The sequence below is a fragment of the Microchirus variegatus genome, assembly GCF_963457635.1.
Source record: "Microchirus variegatus genome assembly, chromosome: 7".
In the NCBI taxonomy this organism is placed as follows: Eukaryota; Metazoa; Chordata; class Actinopteri; order Pleuronectiformes; family Soleidae; genus Microchirus; species Microchirus variegatus.
This window is the reverse complement of record NC_139808.1, coordinates 4,341,707-4,369,108: the sequence shown is the minus strand read 5'-3', so window position 1 is coordinate 4,369,108 and position 27,402 is coordinate 4,341,707. Positions and strand designations below refer to the sequence as shown.

At 39.2% G+C, this 27,402-nt stretch overlaps 1 protein-coding gene across 1 annotated transcript; it reads left to right on the top strand.

The window, feature by feature from the left end:
* Positions 1-802: 802 nt before the first annotated feature.
* On the top strand, positions 803-20,532 carry slc6a11b (solute carrier family 6 member 11b; the record flags this gene model as incomplete). The annotated part of the gene is made up of 14 exons (XM_083892435.1): positions 803-1,013; positions 1,476-1,610; positions 1,846-1,986; positions 2,121-2,202; positions 5,496-5,628; positions 9,323-9,457; positions 14,018-14,121; positions 14,288-14,412; positions 15,374-15,486; positions 15,586-15,723; positions 17,866-17,968; positions 18,692-18,792; positions 19,007-19,177; positions 20,389-20,532. The coding sequence occupies 14 exons, from the start codon at positions 803-805 to the stop codon at positions 20,530-20,532; spliced, it is 1,836 nt and encodes a 611-aa protein (XP_083748561.1).
* Between the last annotated feature and the right edge of the window lie 6,870 nt (positions 20,533-27,402).

The following is a 27,402-nucleotide window of genomic DNA, read 5'->3' as shown; positions in this document are numbered from 1 at the left end:
CACCCGCCTGTTTTAGGGCTCAACCGTCTTGTTTTTGTAAAGGCAATTGTTAGTTCACATCATCGCGGAGCCAAAGGGAGCTTTTCCACTTCTTCCATAGGAGACTGGTGAGTTTGGTGTCACTCAATTTAAACGTCTTTGATATTTGATAGATTTCCATGTACCTGTTTTAATTCACAGATGCATACATTTACCATTTCAGTCTTTCTTTTTACTTTTTCATTAGGAGTTTTGGAGTGTGTATAAATGCTGTTGCCAAAATGTTGGAGGTTTATTCCCAGTTTAGTAAAACCTTGTTTTTAATGATCTGCTTCAGGTATTCTCATTCTGGTTGAAGAAACATATTCTATTCTGAACTTGAATTCAGAATCAATATTAAGTGAGGTGCAATAATTGATCCAATAATTACCCATAGATACAATCAGTGAAAATTAATTGGATTGCTTTCACCTTATTTTAACTGTCACACATTCAGGTTATGTGGTAAGTCTAGATGCACGATATTGGACTTTTCGCCAATAGCTGATATGCCGATAAATTGGGAGTGCTGGGGCCGATAACCAATACCGATATGTACGTCTTTCCTTTTGCCCAACTGCAGAGGTGGATATAAAATATATTTTTTGTGCAAAATAAATAAGCATCAAAAATAAAAGCTCTAGGGGGCGCTCATAGAAGTCAAGTAGGTAGCAGCTTTTTCGGCAACTATCGGCAGATCTTGGCGCGTTTGCCCATATCTGATATCGATCGTATCGTGTGTGTTTTCTCTCTTGTCTCTTGTTCAGCAGGCTGCTGGAGAGTCATGACAGCTGAGAAAAGTGGGCCCGTTATAAACGGTAAACCGGAGGATGGCAGAGACCCAGAAGGGTCCAGCTCCAGCCTTGAGAATGGACAGTACAACGAGAGGGGCCATTGGAACAACAAGATTGAGTTTGTCTTGTCTGTGGCTGGAGAGATCATCGGGCTGGGCAACGTCTGGAGGTTTCCCTACCTCTGCTACAAGAACGGAGGAGGTACGAACGCTTTCTGTCAACCTGAGAAACATAACTAATGTGAAAGGTTTGTTTTTAGTGCTACAACTCTCTAAATCTTGCAAGAAGGACGACAATAGCAACCTGTAAGAAGAGTTTAGACAAGATCGGAAAAGACGTGAAAATCGTGAGTACAGTTGGTGAGGGAAGATCTGTTACTCTCTACTGCACCACAGGAGGAGGTGCATTTGACCGTGAGCAAGCAGAAGTGGCATTATGTCATGTTTCTTTTATTATTTGCATCCATTATACATGTACAGTCATGTCACTAAAAGCGTTGGGGTTCCCCGTTAGGCACCTTTACTCATAACCTTAAAAGGACATGCTGTAGTGTGACATCATTGAATTATTATTTGGAATTGAATTACATTTTGAACTTATGCTTTTAGACTTCTAAACCATTATTCAAAACCATTGTTTGTTTTTCTCTTCGTTTGTTTTAAGGTGCGTTCTTCGTCCCGTACGTCATCTTCTTCGTGTGTTGTGGTATCCCGGTGTTTTTCCTTGAAACCGCCCTGGGTCAGTTCACCAGTGAAGGAGGCATCACCTGCTGGAGGAAGGTCTGCCCACTGTTTGAGGGTGAGAACACGCTCAATCGCAGGTGTAAATAATCACAGTAGTCATGGCTGAACTCCATTTAGTTCAGGGCGTGTGTTGGTTCACCGTCACACTGTCTGGACTTTAACAAACTGACCAGAGCTCATTGGAACAAACTGAAGCTGACATTTTGCTCACAGATCGCAAACCAACTTTAATCACGTATGATTATGTTGCACTGAAATTGAGTTCATAATCAAATCTTTTGCCTTGTCAGGTATCGGCTATGCTACCCAGGTGATTGAAGCTCATCTAAACGTGTACTATGTAGTTATCCTAGCCTGGGCAATCTTCTACCTCTTCAACTGTTTCACTACCGAGCTTCCTTGGGCTGGTTGTGGACACTACTGGAATACAGGTAGGAAGAGAAGCCATTAATCATCGTGTACATCCTTTTGTTTGTGTCTCTTTGTTTGTTTCTTGAGAAAATGAAGATTTGTTGTGTCACACCTGCTTCCAAAAATGCTCATGCCTGCTTTTGTGTTTCCACAGAAAACTGTGTTGACTATTATGGAGAAAATGCCACCAACATCACAAACATTAACGCAACATCTCCCGTCATTGAGTTCTGGGAGTGAGTACAATTTTATTTCTAATTATGTCATGACATCATCACCATCTTATACATATTATTCGTTACATTCACATTGAAACAACAATTATCTTGAAATGTTAACAAAACTTTCCTGACAAAAAAAATCCCATTAACACCGCATTTTGATTTCAAAATCGAGAATATTGTTGACAAGCTGAGCTGCCTTCGCCACCACACTGTTTGACGGCGTCACCCCCGCAACCTTTCCCCCAATAATTAGTCAGCCCTTTTCATATTTGTGTGTCAGCGTGCTCTAGTGGGCCAGCTGTCTCCCAGCTAGAGCTGTGTTTATGGCAGCAGAGTCTGCGTGTCGAGCTGACCACACTTCCTGTCTCACTGCCAGAGGCCATGTTTACGCAGCTTGGTAGAAGCTCATTTTGAGCTCACTGATAAATCTTTACACAATCTACTGTATAAATACAGTATTTACAGCAATAAAAACATCACATTTTGGGCAAAAAGATCAACTTAAATGACAGACTACATAAAAAGTTAGAAAGAATGTCTTCTTTTAGCTAGCAATGTCTTCTCTAGAAAGTCTTATTTTAGATAGCGATGCCTAGATAGATAGATAGATAGATAGATAGATAGATAGATAGATAGATAGATAGATAGATAGATAGATAGATAGATAGATAGATAGATAGATAGATAGATAGATAGATAGATAGATAGATAGATAGATAGATAGATCCCCTGTCACATACAAAGTGGACCTTTTTTGGGAAAAACGGGGAACATAGGACCCGGGGAACATAGGTACGACCCCGATAGATAGCAAGCAATGTCTTCTTTTAGCTAACCTTAAGCTTATAGAGAGATAGATACATAGCAATGCCTTCTTTTAGCTAACTTTAAGCTGATAGATAGATAGATAGATAGATAGATAGATAGATAGATAGATAGATAGATAGATAGATAGATAGATAGATAGATAGATAGATAGATAGATAGATAGATAGATAGATAGCAATGCCTTATTTTAGCTAACTTTAAGCTGATAGATAGATAGATAGATAGATAGATAGACAGACAGACAGACAGACAGACAGACAGACAGACAGATAGAAAGCAATGCCTTCTTTTTGCTAACTTTAAGCTAATAGATAGATAGATAGCAATACCTTCTTTTAGCTAACTTTAAGCTAATAGATAGATAGATAGATAGATAGATAGATAGATAGATAGATAGATAGATAGATAGATAGATAGATAGATAGATAGATAGATAGATAGATAGATAGCCGTTCACACCAGAACTTCACATAAACACTGCTATGTGAGGCAAGTTGCTGCTCCATTCAGCCACATAAAATCATTTCACCTACACTTTACTCCGTGGGCGAGTATATTTACACACATTAGTGTTCACATCTTGGCCTTTTGGTTGTTCGAGGACAGCCAGGGGGGCTGAGTTGGACCAAGCCTGTGGCCGGCCACCAAGAACATGTCATGATGATCAATGGTTAGTCAGGAGCTGTGCGGGTGAACTCGGTGGCAAAGCTTTGGCAGCGCCATGGATTTCTGTGGCCCCCCGACTCTCACTTCTTATCCTCATCAACGCCGTTGCCAGGCTTTGCTTCCACAAACAGGAAATTAACTGTGAATTCACCACCACTGACAGTTCACACTGTTATTATTGGGAATTATTATAGTATTGCCTGGAGCCTGACATCCACACTGTAAAAGTAGAATGGGACTTAAGATTGGTAGGTTTACAATCTAGGGGGCAGCACAAAAATATAGAACCATAGCTCTATTTAAATAGGCAAGGACAGACAGTTGAGTTTTCCTATTAGAGGACTAGAGATTCTTACTCTTAACTATGATGATGTTGTTCACCTCAGCAGTGGAAAAAGAAATGCATACATTTTATTTTTTTTGCAGTAATGTAGAAATTCTACTGAACTGAACCCTTCTTTAGCCCATGTGGATGTGGTTGACTTATGAAATTGTCCACAAGCAATTTTAATTGGCTGTTTGTGATCGTTACAGTGGAGCAGACTAGATATATTATTATCTATGGTGCCGAAAAGCAGTTTAAAGTGATGCATTATACAAACTAAAATGTCTTAAACAGTAGTTTGTTGGCCATTTTGACTTCAGCATTCGACTTCTACCCAGTAGAAACTTGTTCTCATTTCAGAGGTTATCCAGCAGAAGGGAGGAGGTCTTGTTGTTGTCGGAGAAATCTACTCTGCACTTTCAAGTCAACACTATTAGATGAAAGGTGGAAAGTGAGTTGTCAGTCTTAATGTGGGCTGTGGAGTCTGTGGGCAGGATTGTTGCCACACTATACCCACATCTTTATGACTGCACGTTCCTTGTGGAAGCGATGGCTGCTTGCAAAATTTACAGTTAGCAAACTGCCCACAGCTAAAATGTGCTAGTACTGTGAATCACAGCGGGTGAATAGGGTTGTCTTGTAATTCTGGCCAATCCACTCCATGTCTTGTGTCTCTCTTTTAGTCACTGACAGAGAGAGGATGCATGGCGTGGTCGGCGCAGCCATATTAATGACTGTTAAAGTGGAACAGGCTACGCTTGTCCTGCTGACCAAGGGGAGTGTACATTTTAGCTGGCTGCTTTGCAGAAATAGACTTTTCCTGAGAGAAAAGCTGTGCATGTATGGGTCTGTTGCCCTATTATGCTATAAAACATAGTTTTCCACTTTGTTTCAATGGCCATGATGTGCTTTGTGTGAAAACACAAAGAAGTGTGTACATAAAAATAGAAGAAGAGGTGTATTCTGCTGTTCAAAAAAACCCAGTTTGACAGGGGAAAAGCTTTTTGTTCCAGCCCACCTGTGAGCTGCCAGTGTATACACGCTTATGCGCCCTCTGTCAGGTCTGATAGTACTGCCTGTTTTCAGATGAAAGATGCAGAATAAAAGTAATTTTATGTCATTGGCACAATAATAATAATAATCAACAACAAACCTCACCAAAGATTATGCGCTATTGCTTTAAACGTCTACTTCTTCATCTGTAAAGTGCTGCATCTTGTTTCTGTAATGTCTTAAAGAAGACGACCAAACAATAATAAGTCTACACCTGAAACCGTTTGGGGCACCAAAGTTTACAAAGTAGAAGTTAGAGAGTGTATTCTTACGGAATCTGGCTAAGTGGCAGTGGAATGAAATCACTATTGATACTGGGAAACCTCAAACATCAACCATCTATTACTTATATACTGTTCATATATAAATCAGAGCACTTTATTGGATTGAACTGGAACTTAGTGATCTTCTGATGTTTCCTTTGTCACAACAGACGCAGAGTACTGAAGATATCAGATGGTATTGAGCACATGGGGGGAGTGCGGTGGGAGCTGGCCATGTGTCTGGCTCTGGCTTGGTTCATCTGCTACTTCTGCATCTGGAAGGGACCCAAGTCGACTGGCAAGGTAAAAGACGAAGAGTCATGCGTGTTTACCACCATGTGTCTGCGTGAGTCTTCGTGGAAAGAGTGACACGGCCTCATATTGGCACGGCTCGATGAACTGTGTGTGTTATATATGCTGTTACCACACAGTTCAACTCATGATGGGGGACTTTGTACATTTATATTTGTCTTTACAGACAAGTGGAGGTGCTATGTTGGTTTGTATTCACTGGAGCAGTTTTAATATTTTGTCACAACACTGTAGTAGCCACAAGCTCAAGCATTTACCCTTACTTTAAAACAACTCCCTCATTGGAAGTGGAGGACAAAAATATTGTTCCCATTACCTGTCTACTTCAGTGTCCTCAAGCCTCCTCTAAGCCTTGGGGAGGACAGTGTGGACTGGAGTCTGCACCTGAGAAACTCTATTAAAAAATAGAGTAAGAAAAGCAGGGGATGCAAGAAAGAAGTAGAAGAAAGAAAAATGAATGGCTTCACATTCTACATGATGAAGGAAAAACAACCAAGCAGCAATACCTATATCTCCCTGAAGTGTCTTTTGTCTGGCTGTGGAGTAAGAAGGGGGTGAATGCTTCTTCATGGCTGGGCTTTAGCAGCTGGTCCAAGATTGATTCCTGTATTCAATGGGGGAAAGGAGAGTGTTCATGAGGAGCATGCAGAGTATACGCTGCCTCTGGCCCTCTCTCTTTCTCTCTCTCTTTCCTGCGATGAGAAATCAACCGCAAGGGAGCAAGAGAGAGGCGCTTTCTTCTCCACAGACCCCACGATCCATTCAGTTCAGACTCAGCCGTTTGCTTTTGTTGGCCATGTTTGTTGGCCATTCTCACTTTTAAGCCCTCCTGTTAGATTTATGGCAAGGCAGGGGCAAGTTTGACCAGTAAATTTGTGGCGGCTTAAATGTTTGCCCGTGGTGAGCTTGAAGGAGCATGTGGAGCAATATTGGCCTTTGAGCTCAGGAGTGATGAGCAGGAAGCGGGTAGAGAAGGTTTAGGATGTGTAATCGTTTCGTTTGACAAATTAAAGGAGGGATCTGTTGTGCGGGAAACAAGTTTTCCCACACTTTTCCTGCAGGAAACACCGGGATTAGCAGCTTAGAGAGGGCAGTCTAATTAAGTCTCCTGGATTCTATTTCTTACTGTTCAGACACTTCCTCTTTTTAGGATTTGATTCATTTCTATACATTTAAGTCCAGTCAGGGATTTTAAAGTAAAAGTCAATCATCAATTTGTGAAGATAAATGTTTTTATTTGTCATTTAAACAACACAATATTCACTGTAACCATGGACTCAACCTCTTGTTTAATTAAGAAGTTCACTGCTTCTAATTCTACAAAGCTTCCATTCATAAAACTGCTGCTCAGTGTTGTACAGTAGTGTGACCAGTCAGTGTGTGGGTAAATACTTCATCTTGCCTGTTCTTGTAGTATGTGCTGCACACCGACTTTATTTTGTGAATGAAGAGTGTGTGTGTGTGTGTGTGTGTGTGTGGGGGGGTGATCATGCACTTCTGTGCATGCTTCAAAGAGCAGCACATTTTCCCACACTGCCAGCATCACTTCTCTGGGCTTCTCCTGTTTTAAGAGATGGGGCCAGAGGAGCCTTCTTTTCTTTTCAGTCTCCTGGCCTGGCTCTGCTCTGTTCTGTCCTCAATTGGACTTTGACTGAGTGCCAGCAAGCCAGGGGGATGTATGTTGCCTGCCTGCCTGCCTGCCTATGCCTTCCAAGAGGCCAGGATTTTTTTTCAAGAGTCTTGAGATGTTTAGCACAATTCTGCAAACCTCAAATAGCTCAATAAAAGCTTCAGTACACTGTTAGAAATGTTCCTGTAAAAAAAACAGTAAAGAACTGGCAGCTGGGTTGCCATTATGTTACTGGAAAATGAACATCTTTTTACTTTCACTGAAATTTACAGTTTTGCCCTGTAAAAACCTCCTCCCTGTGTGTCAGTTCGTCTCTCAGCGTCAGTTCACCTCCTCCCTGTGTGTCAGTTCGTCTCTCAGCGTCAGTTCACCTCCTCCCTGTGTGTCAGTTCGTACCTCAGCATCAGTTCACCTCCTCCCTGTATGTCAGTTCGTCTCTCAGCGTCAGTTCACCTGCTCTCCCTGTGTCAGTTCGTACCTCAGCATCAGTTCACCTCCTCCCTGTATGTCAGTTCGTCCCTCAGCGTCAGTTCACCTGCTCTCCCTGTGTGTCAGTTCGTACCTCAGCATCAGTTCACCTCCTCCCTGTATGTCAGTTCGTCTCTCAACGTCAGTTCACCTGCTCTCCCTGTGTCAGTTCGTACCTCAGCATCAGTTCACCTCCTCCCTGTATGTCAGTTCGTACCTCAGCATCAGTTCACCTCCTCCCTGTATGTCAGTTCGTCTCTCAACGTCAGTTCACCTGCTCTCCCTGTGTCAGTTCGTACCTCAGCATCAGTTCACCTCCTCCCTGTATGTCAGTTCGTACCTCAGCATCAGTTCACCTCCTCCCTGTATGTCAGTTAGTCTCTCAGCGTCAGTTCACCTGCTCTCCCTGTGTCAGTTCGTACCTCAGCATCAGTTCACCTCCTCCTTGTGTGTCAGTTCGTCTCTCAGCGTCAGTTCACCTACTCCCTGTGTGTCAGTTCGTACCTCAGCGTCAGTTCACCTCCTCCCTGTGTGTCAGTTCGTACCTCAGCGTCAGTTCACCTCCTCCCTGTGTGTCAGTTCGTACCTCAGCGTCAGTTCACCTCCTCCCTGTGTGTCAGTTCGTACCTCAGCGCCAGTACACCAGTTCTCTGTGTGTCAGTTCGTACCTCATTGTCAGTTCACCTCCTCTCTGTCTCTCACTTCGTTTGTAAAAATGGAACGAATCAGTTCATGAAGTGATCCCATTCAGTTCGTCCACTCAAATGGTTCATACTTTCGAACGAATCACTCCTGACCGACACAACACTAATTCCGAGATACTTTTTGTTTTTGAGACTAAATCCAGCTCAGTGTTAAAGTGCATCAGGGCAAATGGATCATTTCTTGAATTTCAAAGATTCATTAAAATTATTCCTTAAGAGGTTTGCATATATTTTCAACGCATCCGTGTTCAGGGCGATGCTGACTATTATGATGGTAAATGTCAAGTCATTCCGAGATACTTTTTGTTTTTGAGACTAAAGTCGGCTCACTGTCAAAGTGCATCAGGGCAGATGGATCATTTCCTGAATTTAAAAAATTCATTTAAATTATTCCTTAAGACGTTTGCAAATTTTTTCAATGGATCCTTGTTCGGAGCGATGCCGACTATTATGATGGTGAATTTCAAGTAATTCCGAGAAACTTTTTGTTTTTTTGAAGAAAGTCAGCTCACTGTCAAAGTGCATCAGGGCAAATGGATCCTTTGCTGAATTTCAAAAATTAATTAAAATTATTTCTTAAGAGGTTTGCAAATATTTTCAACTGATCCTTGTTCGGGGCGATGCCGACTATTATCGTGATAAATTTCAAGTCATTCCGAGATACTTTTTTGTTTTTTGTGCTGATACCTGAGCCACTCTTCTGATTGACTGGATATGTATTTCAATGTGGATTGTTTTGATTGATTTCTCTATAACTTTATAGAACATGGGGCCTTTCATTTTTTTTTTACTATTGTTAGCAAGTTTTTTTGAACCAATGCAATCTGACATTTAACTGTTTGTCTCTGTAATCTCCAAAAATGTCTGTATTTCATTTCTGCAGGTTGTATATGTGACAGCTACCTTTCCGTATGCGATGTTGTTGGTCCTGCTGGTCAGAGGAATAACGCTGCCGGGAGCATGGGATGGCATCAAGTTCTACCTCTACCCAGACATTTCACGTCTCTCGGACCCTCAGGTAGGCTTGAACCATCTATCTAGTATCACATTATGGATTATGCCATCACCAATCATCAAGGAAAGTAGTACACTCTTAGAAATAAGGGATCCAAAAGGGTCCTTCTACAAGGGCTGAGGTTCTACCTGGAACCATTTTTTATCATCATTTATTTATTTTTGTGCACAATCTTTACTGTACCATACACTTTAATCTAAAATGTAGAGAGTTTAAGAGTAAAAAAGAGAGCTGTTGCATGTAGTTTACTTTACTCTCCACTCATAGTCATGCTTGGTTTAATACAGAATTGAATATGATTGTCATAGCAAGGTTGACGTTTTCCTGCTGGTGAGGACATGAGCGGTAAATAGATTTAAGGGTAATTGAGGTGGTGCATTAACATAAAAGTCATACACACAGAGAAGACTTTTTGACCTCATTTGAAGATGGCTTGTGTTGCTATGCAACAGCGCACTAGAAACATGTCATTGGATTGGGGTTGATGACAGCGTTCAGTTAGATGACTGAACAGCTGAGTGAGACATTTCTACACTATGAACTTGACATGATGACAGATAAATTTAATATGACAGATAATGTAAATTCATTACTTATTATGTGATGTCACTTTTTTTGTCAGTAGTTTAATATTTTTTGTATAGATTAACAGCTGTACTGATGGTTGTTTTCAATAAAATGCAAATAATTGTAGCAAAGGTAAAATTTTAAATATAAAATACATATGCGTACATGTATTTGGCCTGAAAATCAGATCCATTCATTCATTATTTATCCTCCACAAGAGGGTTGTGGGGTCGCTGGAGCCAATCCCAGCTGACATAGGGTGCAGGGTCTATGACCTATGGTCAATTTAGAATGTCCAATTAACCTTTGCATGTTTTTGGACTGTGGGAGGAAACTGTAGTACCCAGAGAAAACCCACACTCACACAGGGAGAGCATGCAAACTCTATGCAGAAAAGCCCTCAATTGAACCGGGACTTGAACCAGCAACCTTTTTGCTGTGCGGCAACACTACGAGCACATACAGATACATCAGATATTCATGTTAATTGTAAATGGCACAAAAGTTCTCACTCAAGTTGGGAATCAAACTCTGAAGCACCGAACACAAAATAATGTGACACCAGTGCCTGTTTTCTAACTGGGCATCTTTTATATCATATTTTCATACCTGTACAAAATGTGTAGCTCTCTTACATATCACAGCATTCCAAGAAGCTTTCGTCTTCTCTCATTTTCACGCACTTCACAGCTAGAAGTGAATCATTGGAGTGAGACGCCAAGAAAGTAATAATGAGAAAAAAATTTTGTGGCCCTGCGATGGACTGGCAAACTGTCAGGTGGAGGATAATGTGGTAGATAATGGATGGATGGATGGATGGATAATTACATATGCATTTTGACCAGCATTATATAGACAGACCATCACCTTGTGATTAGATGAGCGTTAAGAACATACAGTATCATGCAATATTAAAAACTTCTATAAAAACAGAACATTTCCATCGATACAGGGAGAAAGGAAGCAAGTTTAATTTAGCCCTAAAAGTAATATGTATAGGTACATATTGTACAATGCTAGACAAATTTTAAAAAGTGATAAAGTTGAAGAAGTCAGAAAAAAAAAGGATGAACATAAAATCCAAACAGAGGCACGAGAGACTGAAGGAGGTGGTGATAAAGAAGTGCTGCTGTTCAGCAGAGGAAGACATTACTTCTGACACCAGAGTGTTAAATTAGCTTCGTTGAGGACAATCAGGGCTCTGTTCTGTTCCACAGGCCGTGTAGAGTGTGTGTGTGTGTGTGTGTGTGTCTGTATGGCTATATTTTACCCTGTAATCATGGCCTCCCCTCTTTTCTTCTTTGCTATACCTTTCTCTCTCCGTGTCTGTGTCGCTCCCTCTCACTGTCCACCAGTCCTTCATCAACTCTGACCACTTATCCCTCTCTCATACTCCCCGGTCATCACTGTTGTCCTTCCATGATTTACACCTGCGAGTGCTGTTTGCCTCTTTTGTTTGGTTTTCTTTTTTTTCCTCAAAACAGCAGGAGCCAGGATGTTGTCTGGTAACTTAAAAGTAGCTGGGAAAATCAGCAAGACCATAACATGTAATCAGGCAATTCATCCATTCATTGTCCACCACTTTACATCCTCCACAGGAGGGGGCGCTAGTGCCAATCACAGCTGATATAGGGCGAAAGGCTTTTGGAGGGTTCCACCTGGAACCCTTTTGGAGGGTTCCACCAAGAAGCATTTTAAAACTCTTTATTCAGGGAAAGGGGTTGGTTCTTACTGGAACCATTAGTGTTACCAAGAACCATTGAAAAACCCTTTCTTTGGGAGAGGGTATTTTCAGAAGCAAATGGTTCCAGGTAGAACCCCTTGTAGCAGGACCCTTTTGGGAACCCTTATTTCTAAGAGTGTGGAGAGTCCACTTAAGCTTTGGACTGTGGGAGAAAGTCCATGCATGCATGGGGAGAACATGTAAACCGCATGCACAAATGCCCTTGTTCCGACCGGGTCACAAACCTGGGTCACACCAACTGTGTAGGCTCAGGTGATTCAATACAGTCAAAATGTTAACCTGCGACAAATTCTTTTGGATGCTCAGTAGATATCCAAATGTCAGAGCCATGACATATTGTCCTAACCAATAGCCAAACAGAAAGATAGATATTTGATTCAGGGTTAAAGTACAATGCTGAATGTCATCACACAACAATGACGGCTGTTTCCACTTTGTTCAAAGCTTAATATACAAGTGATTGCCTGTGTTTTCTCCTTTATTTGTATGGAAAAAACTGATGTATACGATATCACATCTTGATTATATCTCCTCATTGGTATTTACAATGTGGAACATGAGCGTAAGCGTATGCAGCAGATAATCCAGGATGATGCAAAAAAAACACAGAAAGAAAGCAGCAAAAGAAGAAGAAAGAAATGATTTCTGCATGCACTTTTCTGCATTGAAGTAAATAATAAAGTGGGTTTTTTTCGTGTACTACTTTGAATAAATCATACAATTATTAGTCAAAGCAAAGTATTTTTTAAATAATAAATGCAACATTTGATCGTTTTGGAACTATGCATCCCCATTGCAGGTTCTCATCACTTGAATAATAGTATATATATATATATATATTAATATGGACATTAATTAGTATTAATTGGTAATTGTCTCGGAGGTCAATTTGGGGGCAAAATTAAGTTAATTTAATTCATCTGAATGTCTTAAGGCTGGGTTTATCATTAAAATATCCAATATTAATGGATCTCACTCATAAAAACCAAATAGGGTAAAGTGAGGATCACACTAGAACCCATGACATCCAGCTTTCACACTGTAGAAAAGTTTCCTGGAGCCACAGTCTCAACATAACCAAACACAAGCCGACCAAATTAGGCACAACATCAACAAGTGATTCTCTCGGAAGCCTGGGCCTTTAAGGTTTCAGTGCGCGGTGCGGCTATCAGCCGAGGGTGAACTAAAGGGAACATTAATGAACATTAGGAGAGAAAGGCTTGTTCTTCCACAGGAACAGTCCTGTGTTTGTGAGGTCACAGAAGTTACCGTGGTTACTCCCAGGAGGGAGCAAAGACTGTGCGTTTGTTAATTGTCTCTCAGTGGGGAAATGAGATTAGTGGCTGAATGGTGATGTGGGAGAGTTTTCAGAGAGCCATGCTGCATTAAGTTTGAATTCACTCGCACCCCATGTTATCCTGTGGGTTCTAGGAGCCTGTGCTACAACTACAGACTAAATTCTACCAACATGTACATTTACCATTGTCTCATTCAGGTATGGCACATATGTAAATACTCATGTACATGTGTTAACTACTCTGGTTTAGTTGTTCTATTATGCCTTAATACACAATAAGTCATAACAAACATCATATTCAGATACTTTATATTTGGATACAATTTTTGGAGTTTATATAAATGCTGCGTCTTATTTCCCAATTCATTTCAAAATGACATAATATTTAATATTTCCATTTACATAAAAGCATCGGATTAGCTTGTTGCTTCTCAAATTTAGGATCAAATAATTAAACTTTCCGATGCACATTTGGACTTAAAACTAAAGCAATCAAACATAACAACAATGAAAATTCGAACTAGCGTTTACCTTGTTTTGCTCTCGCACACAGAAATGTGGAATTTGTAAAGTATGTTCAAGTTGAGAGCACTTTAATAGCAGTGGGATTAAAAAAACATGCCCATTCAGCAGTCAAGACAAAATACTCTCCAATACTCAAAAGTCAAATGCTCAGATTAAGGCTTTGTGTTGAAACACTCAAGCATTCTGCTGCTTTATCCTCCACATGAGGGTCGTGGGGGGAGCTGTGCCAATCTGACATGAGGGCGATAGGTGGGTCACACCCTGGACAGCATATCTGCCCATCACAGAGCCACAACCATTCACTCACACCTATGGTCAATTTAGAGTGTAACACATCATAGAATAAGAAATAAGATGATCTGATCTGGAGGTTTCGCTTTTACTGAAACACTTTTCTCTATCTACTGCTGCATGGCCACTTCTCCCTCAGGTATGGGTGGATGCAGGGACACAGATCTTCTTCTCCTACGCCATCTGCTTGGGCTGTCTCACTGCTCTGGGAAGTTACAACTCCTACAACAATAACTGCTACAGGTAAGACTTTGGCTTCTGGTAAGTTGAGAGGCTGCATGATATCGCCGTATAAACGCTGAATACTTAAACGAGGGATTAGATTATCTGTGTTGCTTGTATTGTACGTGTGTGTCCCGGAGACAACTGTGACCGTAAGTGTGACGTCTGCCTCTGTCTTGCTCCACAGGGACTGCATCATGCTGTGTTGTCTGAACAGCGGCACCAGCTTCGTGGCAGGTTTTGCCATCTTCTCTGTGCTGGGATTCATGGCCTTTGAACAGAATGTTCCCATCGAAGCTGTGGCAGAATCTGGTGAGAGAATAAAACACTTTACGATCATGTATCGAAGTTCTAAAGTAACATCTTTAAAAGTTAGAATATGGCCATACACATGATATAAAGCAGACAAGAGAAGGCTGTAAGAATAAGTGTGTCCCCATTCACCCTATTCTGGTACAATGGTTAAAGCAGTTATTCTGGAAATATGGTTACAACAGTTATATAAGTCCACACTCTTACTTGAACCACAACAGTATGATTTATTAAAGTTAGCATCAATGATTTATTGAATTTGACAGAGTGAGAGGTTTTGGGAAGGGCAGTGCTTGATGCTTTAGATCATGTGTTTCTTAAGGGGCTGTCACCAAATGTAATGTCCTGTGTCATGTGTAAATAACACAACGTCTCATCTGATTTAATCACAGCGAGCTCAGGTCGTTTGTGATTTTTGAGAGACATTTGGAGATATTGTTTAACCCACAAAAGAAACAGGGAAAAATTCAACTTATTTTATTAATGGACCACTTATACTGTATGACTTCTACCAAGTGACTATGATAGAAGTAATATTTTATATGCAAGTGGAAAAGCCTTGTCACTGGTTATTTGGAGAGTTTAGTGCCATGACGAGGTTTTTCAACAGAAAGTTCACTAATGTCACTCACTTATTTCTGCCGTGATTTATCTTCTATTTTACTCTTGATAAGAACATAACAAAATTGACATCATGTTCTATTAAAGAAGATGTGAAAGTTGTGATTGTGAGCATTACCTCATTAGAGAAAATGTTTACTTTACCTATCACATGCAAATCAAGTGATAGGTAGTCTCAATTTCCCATAGACTTCCATTCAAATTGAACTATGTTTGCAACCAGTGGAGTCGCCTCCTGGTGGCTGTTTATTATATTCTTACTTCCGGGTTGTCCCCATCCTGTAAACTGTTTCAACTTGTGCGAAGTCAAGTCTTACTTTTCTGTGTGTTTGTAATGCAGGTCCTGGTCTTGCGTTTATTGCTTACCCAAAGGCTGTTACCATGATGCCGCTGTCTCCTCTTTGGGCGTGTCTCTTCTTCATGATGCTCATCTTCCTTGGCCTGGACAGTCAGGTGAGACTCACACCTCACATCAGAATAACAAAACTGATCAAAGAATCTAAAATCACACCTTTTTTTGGGGGGAAATAAATGTCTTTGCTCTCATTCTAGTTTGTGTGTGTGGAGAGTTTGGTGACAGCTGTGGTGGACATGTACCCAGAGACGTTCAGGAGAGGTTACCGCAGAGAGTGGCTGATTTTAGGCATGTCCATCGTGTCCTTCTGCATAGGCCTCATCATGTGTACGGAGGTAAGACTTAGCTCATAGCTGCATTGGAGTTAAAGGAACTACTCTTCAAGTTTTCTTTGAACAGTAACACACATGGATGAGCAGAGGTGGGCTCATGTGTGGGCAAATATACATTAGAGTAGTATTTTGAGGGACCAAATGAATCAAGTGATGATATGTAGGGGAAATGTTTGTGTCTGTTTATCGATTAAATTCAATTTCATTTGTATAAATCACAACATAAAGTATGTCAAGGCAAAAACCTTTTACAATATTATAGTGAGAGGAGAAACCCAACCGTTCACACAATCTCTGACAGAACCAGACTCAAACATATGCTGCCATCTGCCTAGACGGGTTGGGGTGAAAGGAAAAATGGGGGAGAGAGAAAGTGAAAGAGGGAGACAAGGTATAATATTATTGCTCATATATTGCATTTTAACAAAGTCAAACTCAAAGTGTCAGACCTTTAATTGTAAAAACATGTACTTTTACTTGCATAAAAATTAATATTTTACAAATAACATTTAATTTTCAGACTGAAAGTATATTTATACTTTCAAATATTTCAGATAAAAACAATTTAAGTAGCATGTTGCTTCAATTCATATTGTAATTTCTATATAGGCAGGCCATCATCATCTTTATCATACTCGTCATCATCTTCATCACTATCTCCATCATTGTCGTCATCGAGTCTGAGGTGAATTTCAGTCCAGAAATGCAGATGATGACCTTTTCCACTGGTGCCTTCTTTCCCCTCTTGAAGGTTCACAGTCTCAGGTTCACGGACTAATGTTCCATCTTCAACATCATCTCTCTTTTAAGACCTCTCTCATCTTATTGTTTTAGTGCTGGAGGAGAATCAGACTCCCTCACACCATCAAGGTCTTCCATCCACTAAAAGCTTTCTTTTCCATCTCTCCACCACCACTACTGTAAATGCACTACGCTGTTCTCTAGTGGGCTCGTAATGTTCATGAAAAAAACAGGGAACCCCTTTAATGCAACACAGGAATAGTGGAGTACTTACTCTGCTGCATTGTGTGTCATTGCGCCCATTCTCTTCCATGTCCCAGCTCCATCAAAACCATCTCATCTGTCTCCTCTGCTTTTACTTCCACACACAACCACCTGCACTCCAGACTTCTTTTTATCCTCGTCTACTGCAAAAGAGCCATCATAAATAAATAATGGTCAAAAAAAGGTCACAAAGAGCCTAGAGTGTAGTGAGAGTGTAGTGGAAAAGCTGGTTGAAACACAGACAAAGAGTCTCTGAGATACTCTGAGGATATTTTTAACTGACCTTACTCTCTAATTCAGTCAGATTTTGTTTTATATATTATAATATATTATATTATTATAAAGATATGTTATTGATTTAAAGATGATGATCACAGTTTCAGGCATTGAAATACTGTGAGTGTTTATGACACATGTTTTTGCAGTTAGAGAAGTAGCAGATGGTGTTGGTATGATCCAAAGAACATGTTTAGTGAACTATCAGGTCACCACATTAATGGTTTTTCACCTCACTGAATAGAATTGGATGTTACTAATGAAGCAACTGTGAATGAGCCAATCACTATAAGTTACTAACAGGGTTCCTACGCAGCATGGAAAAGTATGGAAAAGTATGGAATTTAATCTGAGTAATTTCCAGGTCTGGATGGAAAAGGGGGAAAAAGTATGGAAACATGTTTGTGTTCTTTCCACACTATTATTTCTCTTTCTAAAATTAAATATATTTATATATACAAATCAAAACAAGTTACTAATGCCACATAGCATACCTGTAGATAATATGAGACTAGTTAAGCTGGCTGTAGAATGGTGTTGTAACCATGGTTACTGCTACTGATTCTCTCTAACTTAATGTATTGTACCACTTAAACAGTTGTATATCTTAACAAAGATGTATTTAAAGTATCACGATTGGTTTAAAAACAAACACAATGTACCAAATAGATCTTTATTTGACTCCACATTAATGTTGATTGTGATTAAATCCTCATTTTCACTCCATTTATCAGTATTATCAGTGCTGGACAGGCTTAATGAAGGACACCTGATTCACATTATATTCCATGTCACCCAGCCAAAGCCTGTGTTCTTGTGTGTGTGTCTGTGACAGAAACACTGACACCTGTCTTGTGCCATCAGGGAGGGATGTACGTCTTCCAGCTGTTCGACTCGTACGCCGCCAGCGGGATGTGTTTGCTGTTCGTGGCCATATTTGAGTCCATATGCATCGGCTGGGTGTACGGTAAGAGGAGATGTGACGCGTACGTCGAGATACAAACACACTTGTTTGCCTTTGGGATATTTGAATACACAGGAAATAGAAGCCTGTGTATTAGTGTCATGCTTTTAAACCTCCTTGTTGTAAATTGTATTTCTTCTCTGCCCTCTGCTGGAGAACGGACTCAAACACATGCAAGCATTTCTAAAATAATATTTGATTCCAGGATTTAAATATCAGAGCAACAGTCAATTTAAAAACAACCAATTGTATTTTGTTCAGTGTGTCTTTTATTTCACTGTAATGCAGAACGACATTGATCTAATTTATCCATCAAATCAGCAGCTCTGTTACTAAATTACACTCTTAGAAATAAAGGGTGCTAAGTAGAGCCATATAAGGTTCTTTGACTTGTCCTCATAGGAGAACCCATTTTGGCTCCAGGTAGAACCTTTTTATAAAGGTTCCACCTGGAACCCCTTTAAAACCCTTTATTCTCTGGATCAAAACGGTTCTTACTGGAACCATTAGTGTTACCAAGAACCCTTGAAAAACCATTTATTCGGGAAAGGGTTTTTCAGAAGCAAGTTAGAACCTCAGCCCTTGTAGAAGGACCCTTTTGGAACCCTCATTTCTAAGAGTGTAGCCGCACTCTGTCAAGTAACATCAGTCACATGATTATTATTATTTTTTTTTTTTTTTACGATCCACGGAGAAAACCGTGAGTGACACCCAATCTGATTTCAGGTAGCGACAGATTCTACACGAACATCGAGGACATGATTGGCTACAAACCTGTCTTCTTCATCAAGTGGTGCTGGATGATCTTGACCCCAGGGATCTGCTCTGTGAGTGCACTGCAGCTGCAGACTAACTATCATGAAGAGTTGAAAACACAATGTTCATCTTTATCTATAAACAAACTATATTTCCTACAGCACTTGAATTCTAACACAGGTTGCATGACCTTTATTCAACAAAGGCATTTCTCTCTCTCTCTCTCTCTCTCTCTCCATATAAATAACACATTTCACCAACATAATGTTTTTTTGTCTGCCACAGGCAATTTTCCTGTTTTTCTTGATTAAATACAAACCGCTGAAGTACAACAACGTGTACACCTACCCTGACTGGGGCTATGGTATTGGATGGTTCATGGCCATGTCCTCCATGGTCTGTATTCCTCTGGGAATCATCTGGATGATCTGGAAGACTCCTGGCACTTTCTCTGAGGTATAAATATATACACACACACACACGAACACACAAACACACAGTTAATTCATATTCAAATACAAATTGTAGCTCCGTGACTGAAAAATACAACCCTCTCCAAATCTAGTATTGCTTTGTTTGCTTCTTTTTCCAGCACAAAGTGATAATTCTCTCAGCTTTTCACTCATTCATACAGTATTTTCCTTAGTTTCTATCACAGGAGCCTATAATAAAAAGCCCATGGCTGTTTTGCACTTGGAAAAGGGTTTTTATATACTTTGTTATTGAATGATCTTCAAGAAGGAAGCTGTTGTATCTCTCCCAGCAGACTGTCTATGCTCTCCCACCTATGGATTGAAAGGTGTGGATCAGATAAACAAATTTCAGCAGAAGCCTCTGGTCTTTGATTGATGTGAGACACAATGGAAAAAGGAGGGTCTGACCTTGATGTTCTGGTCATGTATGACCTTGATGTTCTGGTCATGTATGACCTTGATGTTCTGGTCATGTATGACCTTGATGTTCTGGTCATGTATGACCTTGATGTTCTGGTCATGTATGACCTTGATGTTCTTGGTCATGTCCCGATTCACATCCACTCAGGTGGAAGAAAAGATAATCACTGAAGAGTCTTTCATTTAGTTTGTCTCTATCATTCTGCATTAAACATGTCGTTTGTCCGACTGCTGGAGCGTCTCAGTACCAACCTGTTCAAGTATCTCGACACTTGTTATGCAAAAGAAGTGATGATTAAAGGTGCCATATGTAAGAATGTGGCCAAAAACGGTTACTACATTCAAATTCAAAATACCTTTACCCGACGTAACTGGCAACCCGTGGTTGCTCGGCAGCTGAGACTCTACTAAGTGCAATGATTGGTAGACGGCGGTAGGTGGCGCCACATGCCAAAACATGATTTCAAAACATAAACATGATTTGCAGTCTGCAAAATATTTTTTATTAATGCAAATATTTTGTCTGTACTGTTGTTGTCGGTGAGTTCAGTTTGTTATATGAACATTATTCCTGAGTCTCTGTGACATATTAGGAGGATTTTATGTCACAGTTGCTTTAGATTTATTACATAATGCACCTTTAATTAACGGTAAAGTAGCTCTATTATATACATGAGATGTATAAGCTTAATCCTGCTAGAAGAGGACACAAAGATTGACAAGACACAAGGGACTGAGAGTTGACCCGTTTTCTGTCTCTCTCTCTCTCTGCAGAGAATGAAGAAGTTGACGACTCCCAGCCCCGATCTGAAAATGCGAGGGAAACTCTCCGCCCTCAGTCCTTACGCTGCCAACGATGCAAAACTTAAGGTCGATGGCAAAATATCCACCATCTCAGAGAAGGAGACACATTTTTAACCGAGAGACCGTCTCTCTCTCTCTCTGACCGAGCTGCCTGCCCCGTCTGCAAGTCCAACATTTAAAGCAAACACCGAGAAGCGTCCACACCACGAAACACAGCACGACAGCAAATGAAACAAATGACTGCGAGCGTTATTTTTGTTTTGTAAAAAAGATAAAAGAAAAAAAGGAAAAGTTACCACGCGATGACGTAGTCCGCTTCGTTTTTTTTTTTTGCACACAGTTTAAATAACACTTTTTTTTTTTGTTGTCATTTAATACTGTGACTAAAATCAGCTGTTCCTTTCTTGACTAACGGTAATATTTGAAACTGAAATTGGTTTGATGATGACATGCGGTAAAAATACTGTGGTCACACTGTTGCCTGTGCCTCGACTGTGCATTTGTTGGCAAAGTACTGTGCTTCTCCATGAGGTACGAGATACATACATGTGACTTATCTTATTATAAGATGTAGCAGCTTGGGGATGATTCCACATAGTGAAGTGAATTGAGAGAGAAATCATGTGGTCGTAGTGAGGTTATATACAGTAGGAGGGCACTCTTATCCCACACAGAACAAACCTTTGACATGTATATAAAGAGTTAATTCATTTAAATCTTGGACACTCTCTCTGAACCAGTGATTGTGAGAGCTATGGATCTTTCTTAGACCTTTTCCTCGTTCTTTTTTTGTTGTTGTTGTTAATTCTTACTTGAATTCAGCATTGTCGCTAAACAAAATAAGCAAACAACCGTTTACTGGATGTCATTAAATGATATTAATGGAGTATTGTTCGTCAGTGAGTATGTATTTGGCTCTGCAGATATCTTTAGATAACTTGGGAGGGTTCATAATATTGAACGGCAAAATATGAAAGAGGTCCAGGGTTTAAACACGGTAGAATAGATCCTTCTTTGTTTTTACTCGACTATGATTTTACATCTGTCAGCTTTGAGCCGGCTACAAATAGCGATGATTGACTCGCGGGCCGAGTCGGAAACACACCTCCTTCTCCTCCAGCTGCCCTCGTAGAAGTCGTGGATCTGTCATTTCACAGTAATTATGCTGAGTCTAACACAGACTGACAGACAGACGTGCTTCCACCCCTGCTTTTTTTTTTTTTTTTTTTCCTCTTTTCTTATTTCCTGCGCTGCTCATAGAAAAGACGATGGATGCCCATCAGATTAGCTTTTCAAGATCCATCTGTCCCCTTCTCTCGTCTTCTCTTTTCTCCAGCTAAACCTCTGCTTGTCCACTTCCTCCAACGTTTCTGTCTTTGGATTCCCCTTCAACACATAACATGTCTGTGTTTCTACTTCATCTCCAGCCTGATATATATCATCTCCTGTTTTTGTGACCTTTCCCTCGTGACATTGTGAAACCTAAAACCAAACCCTCAGCTGTCTCTTCAGGAGTGAACACACAGTCTGTCGCTGTCATTCATTTAACTGTAGTAAAAAAGTCGATGAGCTGGCCTCATTGTTCGCATCGATCTAAGTCCATTACCGCCTCATCCGATCAGCACTGGAATGACTCGATTCGCCCTCTCTCTCTTCCTTGCTTTGTCCATCTTCCTCATTTCCCTTCCTTTCTTTCCTTTGTCCTTGTTTCCTGACGAAAATGCAATCAGAGGCGAGCATTCGAGGGCGCCGCGAACTCGAAATCCATCTCGACGAGTTTTTCAAGAGGAGGCAAAGACGCGGGGAAGTAGAAAGGAATTGATGAGCTGAGGAAGTGTGTGATTGAGCAAGTAATGAGGGAAATGGAGGAAGTGTTTAGAGACTGAAACCCCTCCCGTCGAAGCTGTGACATCCTCTTAAACATGTGATTGGTCCCTCTGGTGTGTTTGCATTGTGGCGTTATCACCTCCTCACTGATGTTTGTGCAAGTTAATAGTTGTATGTGTTGGGGGGGGGGGGAATAAAAATATATAGCCTGCTGTTTAACACTGACCCTGTTGATGTATATTTTTACATCTCTTTCTAGAAATGTGGTCTATGCTTGAGATGAGAGTTGTTTAAAAACAATTGCTGTAATAAAAAAAAAAAAAAAGAGAAAAGAATATGTCCTTTGATTTGACTTTTGATCTGCAGCTCAAAGGATGTTTGTTTGTTTGTTTTAGAACTATAATTTTTAAAAAAGTGTTTATTGTTCTTGACCGTTCTACACACATTTTGGTTTTCACGGGACACAGGAACTGTCTGCTTACTCATTTTTAAAAATAAATATTACAAAGGAAAAAGTGTAGACTGATTATTATTATTCGTGTTATTTTAACTTAATCCATTGAGCCGTGCAGTTTAAATGCTATGATCAGACAAATTAAGACAATATTTTAAGTCCAATACAGTAACTGGTTTATGATAGCGAGGCAAGAAAATGATGGAGGGAATGCTATAAACATCCATCCATCATCTATTATACCAAAATAAATACGGTTGAATTCAGTTTAAGCATTCTTAATCATCAAGGAATTATACTTTTTGAACTGAATGATCTCAATTCCAACACACATTCTTCCCAGTTGTACCTGAACTGACCAGACACTTCAAGATACAGTTTTTTTTGCCTTTTTATCTTTAAATAAGAAGAAAAATGATTTATGAATGACTTTCATTTAGGCATCAGAGTCCTAAAACTGTGACAGCTCGCTCACTTGCTTCTTGAGAGACATTGTTCATTCATGTTTATTTAGGAACACTTGATGAGCTCATGATTCTAAATCACTTCCTCCTACTATAGTATAGTATAAAAAAAAACTCTTTAACTCTTAAAAGTTGACTTTGAAAACACCTAATTGCTAATTACAAAACAGGATTGATAATCCTGCAGACACGTTGTGTGTCAGCTGAGAGACAACACAAATGATGACAAACCAGGAAGTGCATCCCATCATATGATACAGTAACTACTTGGTTTACTGTACATAAACGCCGATACAGATGCCACGAGAGCGCCGAGCAGATAAAGAGCAGTCGGAAAAGACAGGAAAAGAGAGAGAGAACTTGCATTCTTCTCTGCGGTTATGGAGGAGGCAGAGCAGATGAGGTGACTCAGGCTTTGTGTTCTGAGGCAGAGCCAAGATAGAAACACCACGGTACCATCGGGCACCAAAAGTCAGCCTTAACTAGAGATTCTTATCCTGATCTTTTGATGTTGATGTAATGGAAAAACATGCAAGACAGTTAATAGACGAGTTCAGTCCTTGGTTTCTTCAGTCGTGCACTGAAGACACTATATTATATTTGTCCTGAGCACCCTTTAGCTATAGCTCACTGCCACTTTGCGTTAACGTTTCATGTTTCTTTTTTTGTCACAGCTTTGTGAATATTATACTGTGTTTTTGGCTTTAAAGCAAATTATCTGGTTTTGCATCCTTGCACCCTATGTTATATATATATTTTTGGTGCAAAATTTGACAAAAACGGCATACTATACTGTCGTCCAAAATTTGACAATTTTTTTGGAAAAAAATTGTTGGTCCAAAATCTGACAAAAACGGCGTACAAAACTTTATTGTCCAACATTTGACAAAAATGTCATACTAAACTATGCCGTTCAAAATACGACAATTTTTTTTTAAAAAGAATTTTGGTCCAAAATTTGACAAAAACGTCATACTATACTATGTCGTCCAAAATTTGACAATTTTTTTGGAAAAAAAATTTTGGTCCAAAATCTGACAAAAACGGCGTACAAAACTTTATTGTCCAACATTTGGCAAAAATGTCATACTATACTATGCCGTTCAAAATATGACCATTTTTTTTTTTAAAGAATTTTGGTCCAAAATTTGACAAAAATGTCATACTATACTGTCATCCAACATTTGACTTTTTTTTTCAAAAAAAAAATTGTTTAAAAATTTGACAAAAACGTCATACTATACTATGTCGTCCAAAATTTGACAATTTTTTTGAAAAAACATTTTTGGTCCAAAATCTGACAAAAACGGCATACAAAACTTTATCGTCCAAAATGTGACAAAAATGTCATACTATACTATGCCGTTCAAAATATGACTTTTTTTTTTTTTAAGAACGTTGGTCCAAAATTTGACAAAAACGTCATACTATACTGTCATCCAACATTTGACAATTTTTTTGAAAATAAAAAAATTGTTTACAAATTTGACAAAAACGTCATACTATACTATGTCGTCCAAAATTTGACAATTTTTTTGAAAATACATTTTTGGTCCAAAATCTGACAAAAACGGCGTACAAACCTTTATCGTCCAAAATTTGACAAAAATGTCATACTATACTATGCCGTTCAAAATATGACAATTTTTTTTTTTTAAAGAATTTTGGTCCAAAATTTGACAAAAACGTCATACTATACTGTCATCCAACATTTGACAATTTTTTTGAAAAAAAAAAATTGTTTAAAAATTTGACAAAAACGTCATACTATACTATGTCGTCCAAAATTTGACAATTTTTTTGAAAAAACATTTTTGGTCCAAAATCTGACAAAAACGGCGTACAAAACTTTATCGTCCAAAATCTGACAAAAACGTCATACTATACTATGCCGTTCAAAATATGACTTTTTTTTTTTTTAAGAACGTTGGTCCAAAATTTGACAAAAACGTCATACTATACTGTCATCCAACATTTGACAATTTTTTTGAAAATAAAAAAATTGTTTACAAATTTGACAAAAACGTCATACTATACTATGTCGTCCAAAATTTGACAATTTTTTTGAAAAAACATTTTTGGTCCAAAATCTGACAAAAACGGCGTACAAACCTTTATCGTCCAAAATTTGACAAAAATGTCATACTATACTATGCCGTTCAAAATATGACAATTTTTTTTTTTTAAAGAATTTTGGTCCAAAATTTGACAAAAACGTCATACTATACTGTGTCCTCCAAAATTTGACAATTTTTTGGGAAAATTTTTTTTGGTCCAAAATCTGACAAAAACGGCGTACAAAACTTTATTGTCCAACATTTGACAAAAATGTCATACTATACTATGCCGTTCAAAATATGACAATTTTTTTTTTTAAAGAATTTTGGTCCAAAATTTGACAAAAACGTCATACTATACTGTCATCCAACATTTGACAATTTTTTTGAAAATAAAAAAATTGTTTACAAATTTGACAAAAACGTCATACTATACTATGTCGTCCAAAATTTGACAATTTTTTTGAAAAAACATTTTTGGTCCAAAATCTGACAAAAACGGCGTACAAACCTTTATCGTCCAAAATTTGACAAAAATGTCATACTATACTATGCCGTTCAAAATATGACAATTTTTTTTTTTTAAAGAATTTTGGTCCAAAATTTGACAAAAACGTCATACTATACTGTGTCGTCCAAAATTTGACAATTTTTTTTGGTCCAAAATCTGACAAAAACGGCGTACAAAACTTTATTGTCCAACATTTGACAAAAATGTCATACTATACTATGCCGTTCAAAATATGACAATTTTTTTTTTTAAAGAATTTTGGTCCAAAATTTGACAAAAACGTCATACTATACTGTCATCCAACATTTGACAATTTTTTTTTGAAAATAAAAAAATTGTTTACAAATTTGACAAAAACGTCATACTATACTGTCCAAAATATGACAATTAGTAGGAGGGAGGTGGAGACAGATATTGTGATGGGTCAACTCAAATGCTAATGGGGCCATCTGAGACAAGGGAGGGGAGAAAGCATTATGTGCAAATAAAGTCAGTGTTGCTTGATCTCACCCCTGAAAATAATCCCAATTAATTAGCTAAAGCCAGATTGAAAATCATATATGGATATGAATCTTCTGCTCATTGATATTTTGATAGATTGGGAATAGCCAAACCTGTGCACTGATGAACCAGGAGTTCATGTAATGATCTGATATACTGTGAATCTGACTCATGTTATTTTATTCTGCACCTACACCGAGTCTTCTCAATCTAAGCTTCCTGTTTGATTCCCTGATGCTGTGACATAAACCTGGTTATTCTTTTCATTTCAGCAGGGGGCAGCAAATTTCAAACTACATGACTGGAAAAAGCCGGTGACAGCAGAGGTGACACAAAGAGCTCAGGGTCGTGTGTGTTCTTCTAAATGCAAACACAGCATGTCATCACGTCATCGTGTTTTCATGAGTAAATATGCATGTGTGTGTACATGTGTGTGTACGTGTGTGTGTGTCTCACAGTGATACATTATCACGTGTGCTTGTACATTGTCTGTTATTGTGTGATCTCGGCACCTGACATGACACCGTGTAAAGGCGTATGTCATCCTTGCACTCCCCCCCCACCGAAAAGCATTAAATATTCCTGGATCAGGTCTCTGCATATGCATCTATAGTGAGTGAGTATTTCCTCAGTTTTTTTTTGTTTCATTTGGCCGGTGAAACACTGTTAACCTCAGGCTACTGCAGACGTACCAAACGCCGTCAAGACAGAATGAGAGATACATGGAAATTGGATGACCACGGATGAGTGAAGGGGGTGAGGGGGGGAAAAAAAGAAAAGAAGCGGAAATGGAAATGGAGAAGGAAGGGACACGAGTGAGAGTAATCTTTTGTGTAATGAAAGGAGGCAACGTAGAGAAAATGGCTTCTGTACCTGCTGAGGAAGACGCTAGTGAAAACCTGGAGGTCATGAAAGGGCAACGATGTCCATTGTGCTTTGAATGAAATCACCAGAATCTGCTCCCAGTGGCAGCTCATGACAAATACCTGCACTCCACTGTTGTTGTTTTTACCATGAGAATATCTAATCTAATCTAATCTAATTTTAAAAACATTAAATTATTAGTATTAGTTAAGTATTTTCTGTGTTACATTTGTCTGACATCTTTGTGGGAGTATAAGACGAGCAAATGCTCGCGGCCAAACATGAAAGTGGGCCACGAGAGAATTA